Raw genomic sequence first — 7,526 nt, forward strand, 5'->3', positions numbered from 1 at the left:
AAGTGTAAGTGGGACAGTCAGAGTTGCTAAGAATGAAAGTTCCATAGAAGATTCCATAGGAACTGCTTGGGGTCATCTTTGACCCAACTAGTGGAAGAGAGGGGTAGTGATACAAAAACTGCATTTTTTTTAAATGAATGAAAAAATAAATAAAAATGCAAATGGCCTCATGTTACATACATATTTTATGAGGAATACCTGGAATATGAATATATTACAACTTTGCATTTTAAAGATTTTGAAGAAAAACAACCCATAGGGTCATTTTTGGCCCCACGTGTGCATCTAAGGGTTAAAGTAGCAACTGAATTTCAACCAACTCAGCTAGCTCTGCATATTTTATTTCCTCTGTTAAAATAAAATGTGGCGGAGCCCAGCTGTAATTGTACCTTGCATTAATATGGTGTATTATTGATGGTGACACAGCACTGCTGAATCTCAGGTGTGCCAATGACCTGTGCAGTATATGAGGCACTAAAATCCTGGTGGATTTCTGGGATACGAACAGGAGGGAGTCATGTGAGCTCTATCAATATTGCACCACTTACGTCTCAGACCTGTATTTATGCATTTATGCACTGAAATCGCGCTGTAATATCCAGTTAACTGTCCACATTTGTACTCTGTTTTTCCATTTATTATATTTTTTTCATTAATTTGTCTGAAAAAAGATCCACGTAGTAACCAAAGAGAGCCTAAATCAGTGGTCTCTAATAGCAGCCAAATTATAAGAGCTTTCATTAGTGATGGTGAGATGAAGCCTTGTGATGAACTGAAGCTTTCCATCCAACTGGTCGACTCATGGTTCGAAGCATTGTGACGATTCATTGGCTCTACTGCGCCATCAAGTGGACGATTAAAGTCAGATAGGCTCAATGATTATAATGATGTGATGTGTAAACCTCTAAATTTAATAAATAAATTGTTTTCATGGTTATTTATCCCGAATATTGTCTCAGTATGTCTGATACAAAAGAGAAAGTGGAAACTATCAGGACAGAGTTTTGGTATGATTGTGTAACTGTGTAATCATGCTTATGTACATCTGGACAATGACACAAACTAGTGTGTGGCGCTTCACTTTTTAATAAACTAAAAGACAGAAATCAGATTATAAGATCTGTGGTGTTGTTGATTTATATTATGGTACTTATCATTTGTGATATTTATTACTGTGTGCATACTGTGGAGATCAGAGAAATATTTTACTGCTATTGTTCATGGTCATCATCATTGCCATTGCATTAATAACATAATCTACAGCACTGATATTGTATTCAGATGTTTAAACCTATTGGCACCCAATTAGCCTTTATTACAGGTGCAGTTATAACCACTTTAAACTGGTGAGTTGAATTCATCATATTAAATGCTTTTCAATGCTTTTTATAATCTTAAATGTTTATATGCTGGTTATGTTGGTCTGTATGGGAGAGGCCCCAGACTTCAGTGTGTGAAAGACAAGGTTGCAGGCTGACAGGAGGGTACAGCGCACAGAAGGGTGTCATTGTGTGGTTCTCCAGGCCCCTGCATAGTTGGATGGATGTTTACAGGTGTGCTTTCAATAATTTCTTCAATGAATCCTAAGACTGCTTTTGGAGGTAAAAAAACATCATGCCTTGTTGAATTCTGGATTGGTATTCTCACTATTTTTGAGGCGCCAGCCGGCACTTCAACGAGCGCAGGAAATAACTCCAACCCATCCGGCAAGTGACAGTCTACATTTGGCTCAAACAACATGACTCCTCCTCCAGGAAAAGCTCTCATGCGGCATTTCACCTGACAGATCTGACTGCGGGGGATCGTGAGTCCCTTCTTTCCAACTCTTAATACTGGACATTCTGACTCTTCCAGGGGTTGCTTTGTGTGAACCACCGAAACAAGGCTTCCAGCATTACTCTTCTGAATTCTCAGAGCTTCTGAAAGGAGACTCACTAAGTTGCTGTCGTCTCTTTGATCACCATTCCCTGCAATCATCTCTTGTATCACATTGAAGCCTAGTAGCGGGCTGCTCAACCCTCCTCGACTTACTAGCATGGGAACATGAATAGCAACTGAGCCATGTCTGCTACTTGTGATCTCAAGAAAAACTTCTATCCACCCTTCAAACGGCACATCTGTCCCATTAGCTGCAGTGACTTTGAGTGGGTGGTCTGAGAGTAGGCTTTCCAGTGGCCTAATTGTCACATTTGGCAAGGCTTTTTGCACCCAAGACTTCTCCACCATGCTTACTTGGGCCCCACTATCCAACAACATTTGAAGTTTGACCCCATCTAGATAACAAGTTACCATACACCTGCCCCCAATCAGCTGGGCAACACGCTCCCTTTTGGACACTTGACATGATTTGGAGGTCTTGGTTGAAGATGGAATTTTCTCTTTGGGGTGCAGCTTCTCTGGGATTGGGGACTCTGCATTCTCCAAGGTCACTGGTGGTCCCTCCCCAGCGACCTCATCCGGTTTCCCGACAGAGTTCCCTTTTGTAAGCAGCCAATAGCTCTGTGTCCCTCTTTTCCACATCGGAAGCAGTGTGAGCAGGTGTCATTTCCTTGGGATACACATTGGTGACATTTCCCTTTAACTTCAGGCTTGGCTGACTGTTTTATGTGTGGCAAAGGGTTGTAGGTGTTTTCTGTTGCCACATTCACTACCGGTGTGATGGCTTTCTCCAAACTTTTGGCCAAAGATGACACTTGGGCTGTTAACTCCTGTATAGCACTGCGATTGGCCTACACCTCTGCCTGCACTTGAATGGCATTCTGTTTGTCACTGTCCAGCTGGGCTGTATTGATACTGATTGCTTTTTGTTTGCATACCTGTCCCAACCTGGATTTCCTCTCGGTGTCCTCCCTCAGTGATCTTTTGATCACGTCGAGTATAAAGTCATCAGTCACATTCATGTCTGAAATATGTGGTTGAAGATCTCGTCTGATGTATGAGCATTTTTCATTCATCCCCCGGTAAAGCGAATGAAGAAACACTCCCTGCACCAGTTTGCTATCATATTGGAAGTCTGTACCTTGTTTAGAAGCAAACATTATACGCTACTTGACTCCCATTAGTCTATACATAAACTGTTGTGGGCTTTCTTTGTCATGTTGCTTTGCGTTACTTAGTTCCTGGAACAATTCAGTACTGCTCTTATCCCTAAGGTGTGCTTTAAGGAACCTTTTTAACTCAGCAAGGGTCAGGGTGTCTTTGGTCATGAGCATGTCTTTAAAGGTACCAGGCTTAATTATCTTGAGCACCGTTCTTAAGACCTCAGCTTCTAAGAACCCCTCAGCCAGACCTTCATCAATTTGTTTACATAGACAGTTAAAACTCAAATCAGAAGCTGAGTCTGAGATTTGACCACCATGTCTCTTAAATTCTCTATGTGGTAACAATGCAGCAACATCTGTCAGTTTTACTAAACCAGTTACAGGATCAGCAATCACTGATGTTGGGATACTCTTTTTCATTACTGATGCTACTACTGCTGGTTCAGTCTCTGATACAGAAACAGCATCCCCTTCATCAGACGCTTGACCAAGTTCAACAGTTACCTGAGGTGCTTGCAGGTCATCAATGAGGTCACGAAATGCAAGCAGACGAGACATGCCCTGATCTTCGAGGCTCTTCAGTCGTTTACTTCTCAGAAAGTCAACAATAAAGTCAAAGAGCTCCACCTCAGTTGCATCCTCACCGGGAACATCTTCCACCTCTTCTTCTTGACACAATACTGCAAGTTTATGTAGCAGGTCCCTGTTAGCGGCTCTGGTCAGCTGATGAAGCTGGTTCTGGATCTCCCACTGTAGGTCGTGCAGAGTGGCCATGTCTGGATACCTGATGTCAATCGTTACTAATGCTGTGCATCAGAGGGATATGGATCCCGCAATTCTTGGCTGATTAGCACCTGACCGCCATGGCGCTAATCCCGGACGAGCCCCCAGAATTGTTGCCTCCCAAAGATAACCACCAGAGGGGCAACTGGTTTCCTGTTCAACAACGTGTGGTGCTGTGATAAAGAATAGAAAAGGGGACACACGTTGAGCTGATGTCAGTTTCACAACAGGAAGGTTTATTCTTCCTCTGTGCCTCAAAACGCTACTCGATACCACTGCGCGTAATGCGGCCTCTAGCGGCTGGATGTAGGATAGCATTTTAAATGACAGGTACAAAAATACAATCACAACAAAAACCTTTGGGGGGGGGGGGGGCTGTTTTCCCCAGTTTATTTCTGATACCAGATTTTACTAGAGAGCTATTCTCAACTCTCTACACTTGGAGCATTAATTGCAGACCAAGAAACCGCAATTCCTGCAGTGGTGTCAATGATTGGCCCCACCAAACTTTGTAGAGAGGCACCGCATGCATTTGCAAGCAGCCGGATCAGGAATCCAGGAAACAGCAAACTTCTTGGAAGGTTTGCGGCTGGTGCCCTGCATTAGGCTGGACCGGCATTCATTGATGTGCTCTATCCAGGCCTTCTTCTCCTCGTATGAAGGGGCGGACACAAAAAAAGACTTGCTCGGTGTTCGGATCAGCCACTGATGCTTGAATATGTCACTGTCCTCCAGGTCTTCCAGCTCAATGTCCTCTAAAATCATAGTGATTTGATAACAACATAAAAATTACATGGATAAAGTGGTATGAGCAGACAGCTGAACATATGAAGTTAAATTAGCACAGCACACTTGCTATTTTCTACTTGCCAGTCATATTATGGACAGTATTCAATAGTGTTGGCTCTTCTTGAAGCTTTTGTCTATATTTCTTTCTCTTCAGTCATAAAATTGTTTTTTGGCAGTTTCACATTAATCTTCTCACAGTAGGTTAGCTGCAGGAAACGCAGATGAATGTCTCACCTAAAGGGATGATCTTCTGCTTTTTGTACCAGCGACCAGGCACAACAATGCTGCCGTACACCAGAATATCAGTGAAGAGGAAGAGGATTTTCTGCTGTATCTTCTTGCGACCCTGCTTTAACACAGTTCCCTCTCCGATTAGAATCTGGCCCGGCTTGGACAAGGGCTTCCCTGCTTGATGGAATGAACTCTCCACCGCCTGCACACGCTCTTGGTTCTCTCGTTCAAAGGTTGGGTGATCCATCATTTCTTTGGTGAACAAGTTGTGCAGCTTGATAGTGTCTGAACTCCAGAGTGCCTTTTTAAACTATTGGTGGTGATGTAACGGGGCGGTCCAAGTGACAAACATGTTATACTGGAAGGCAAGAAAAGGGAGTAGTGAGGCAGTACTTACTGGAAAAATAGAAACTGGTCAAACAAAACAATCAAGAAAGAAAAAATATTTTAAAAAAGTGGAGTCATTGTGGAAAGATTATACAGTATTACATATTTATAAGTTGCTTTAAACGAGGGAAGCTCCCTTTTGTGCAACAACAACTTTCACTTGCTATTTCCAAAACAAAATCTTAATTCTTATTTAGCAGAAGAGTGTGCGGTAAAATCAACAGTATGATTGTCTCCCTCTACACACACGCACACCTCCGTGTGCCAAAAGCAATGCAACACGTTTTGCGTACGTCCTGAAAGAGAAATCCAAACCCCCCAGGATTGAATATAACACCGTGGCTTCGCGAACTGTCCGCCATGTTTACTGCCGCGAATGAAAACGGAAAGGCGATTTTGACGTCATCAAAACAAGCGAGCAGTGAAAGAAAAATAAAACTAACTAAAGAGTGTAATGTTCAGAGTATTTGTAATATAACAGTTAAAAATGAAGCAACATATTTAGGTCTGATTATCTGCAAAGATCCAAAAGACAGAATTTTACTAAATTTTCCCCCAATTATTAAAAAATCTCAAACCAAATTAAATCAATGGTTGCAGAGAGATTTAAGTTTAAGAGGAAGGGTATTGCTCTCAAAAGCAGAAGGTCTGTCTCGACTGACTTATGCAGCAATTTCTCTGCATGTGGACGGCAAAACTTGTAAGGATATTGACCGAATGCTCTTCAACTTCCTCTGGAAAAACCGGACATATTACATCAGAAAAAGTGTATTGATGAATGACTATGAACACGGTGGTCTCAATGTTTTGGATTTTACTACTCTAAACAATACATTTAAGATTAATTGGGCTAAACATTTTCTTAAAAATCCGGTATCCATTTGGAATTTTATTCCTCACTACATTTTCTCTAAGTTTGGTGGTCTAAGTTTTATCTTAGGTTGTGATTATAATATAGATAAGCTTCCAGAAAACCTTTCGATGTTTCACAAACAAGTTCTATTAGCTTGGTCACTTATATATAAACACAAATTTACACCCCATACGTATTCAATTTGGAATAATAGGAACATAGTGTATAAAAATAAATCATTATTTTTTTTCTAGGTGGGTTGAGAAACGGATTGTTTTAGTGAATCAGCTGTTTAATCCTAATGGGCAGCTTATGTCCTATTCAGAATTCTTAAACACCTATAAATTTCCAGCCACACCCAAAGAATATGCCATATTATTTGATGCAATACCTGCGGGTATTAGAATGCTTTTTAAAGGTATTCAACCTTGCATATCATCTGTTTCTCTCCCCAACCCTTTGTATTCACACATAGGAAGAATCTGTCTAACAAACCACAGTAAAAGTAATAAGAATATTCGTGCTTTGTTCCAGACAGAATCTCTAACTATCCCACATGTGGTCTCTTATTGGAATTTCTTTGTCAGTGGCATTAACTGGAAAAGAGTATGGACAATTCCTAACAAGTATCTGGTAACGAATAAAGTGAAGGAAGTCTCATTTAAAATACTGCATAAATTCTATCCTGCTAATCATTACATGACAAAGTTCAAAAGGGACATAAATGTGAACTGTGGATTTTGTGGAAGCCATCCTGAGACTGTGCAACACCTCTTCTGGATCTGTTTTTTTTTTTTTGTTTGTTTGTTTTTGCCTGTCCCGTTTGGCTCTTTTGCCATCAGAATTGTTGTCTAAAGGCAAAGAAAGATGCCCAACGGATTTACTTTACCAAATTGACCATCCCAGCCTTGCCGTAATGGTCCATTTGATTCACCTTTTATTGTTTATTTTATTTTCACTTACTGAATACGGGACAGACTTGACTGGGGGAAAGAAGGGGAGAAAGAAAGAGGGAAAGAGAAACAGCTGAGAAGAGGGACGGGGGAGAAGGGCAAAAGACAAAAACCAACAGAACGGGCAGAGAAAAAAAAATAAAAAATGCATATATCGATCACCTGGATCACCTGCTGAGAAAGAAAAAAGAAAACAAGCAGAAGAGAACAAGAGTAATAGAATAAACAACATCACAATGATATATGGGAATATGACAGTAAACACTAAATATTAAACATTATTGTGCAGCACATAAGATCAACAGAACACAGTGTGCTTTGAGGTAGGAGCCAAAAAGGGTGTAGTTTGTGGGTGTGATCACCCGTGTGTACACCTGTGAGCATGGACGCGCTTGTTTTTCTTTTTTTAAAAGGTTCCTTCATGTAATAATCTGCTAGAGGGTGTGGGGGGGCCACAGCCCCGTCCTCCAGGGCATGAAGCAGGTATGG

General features: G+C 41.2%; 1 protein-coding gene across 1 annotated transcript; it reads right to left on the reverse strand.

Moving 5' to 3' along the window:
- Positions 1–1,054: 1,054 nt before the first annotated feature.
- On the reverse strand, positions 1,055–5,143 carry LOC120742577 (pleckstrin homology domain-containing family F member 1-like). Its single transcript, XM_040045973.1, has 2 exons — positions 4,848–5,143; positions 1,055–4,579 (listed from the first exon to the last, which is right to left on the reverse strand). The coding sequence occupies exons 1-2, from the start codon at positions 5,092–5,094 to the stop codon at positions 4,311–4,313; spliced, it is 516 nt and encodes a 171-aa protein (XP_039901907.1). The 5' UTR covers positions 5,095–5,143; the 3' UTR covers positions 1,055–4,310.
- Between the last annotated feature and the right edge of the window lie 2,383 nt (positions 5,144–7,526).

The sequence above is a fragment of the Simochromis diagramma genome, unplaced genomic scaffold, assembly GCF_900408965.1.
Source record: "Simochromis diagramma unplaced genomic scaffold, fSimDia1.1 OVJJ01000150.1, whole genome shotgun sequence".
Taxonomy (NCBI): domain Eukaryota; kingdom Metazoa; phylum Chordata; class Actinopteri; order Cichliformes; family Cichlidae; genus Simochromis; species Simochromis diagramma.

Coding starts and splice junctions, on each gene's coding strand:
- LOC120742577 (XM_040045973.1), bottom strand. CDS start 5,094: ATGATGGATCACCCAACCTTTGAACGAGAGAACCAAGAGCGTGTGCAG. Junction 4,580..4,847: donor GCAGAAGATCATCCCTTTAG/GTGAGACATTCA, acceptor CTATGATTTTAG/AGGACATTGAGCTGGAAGAC.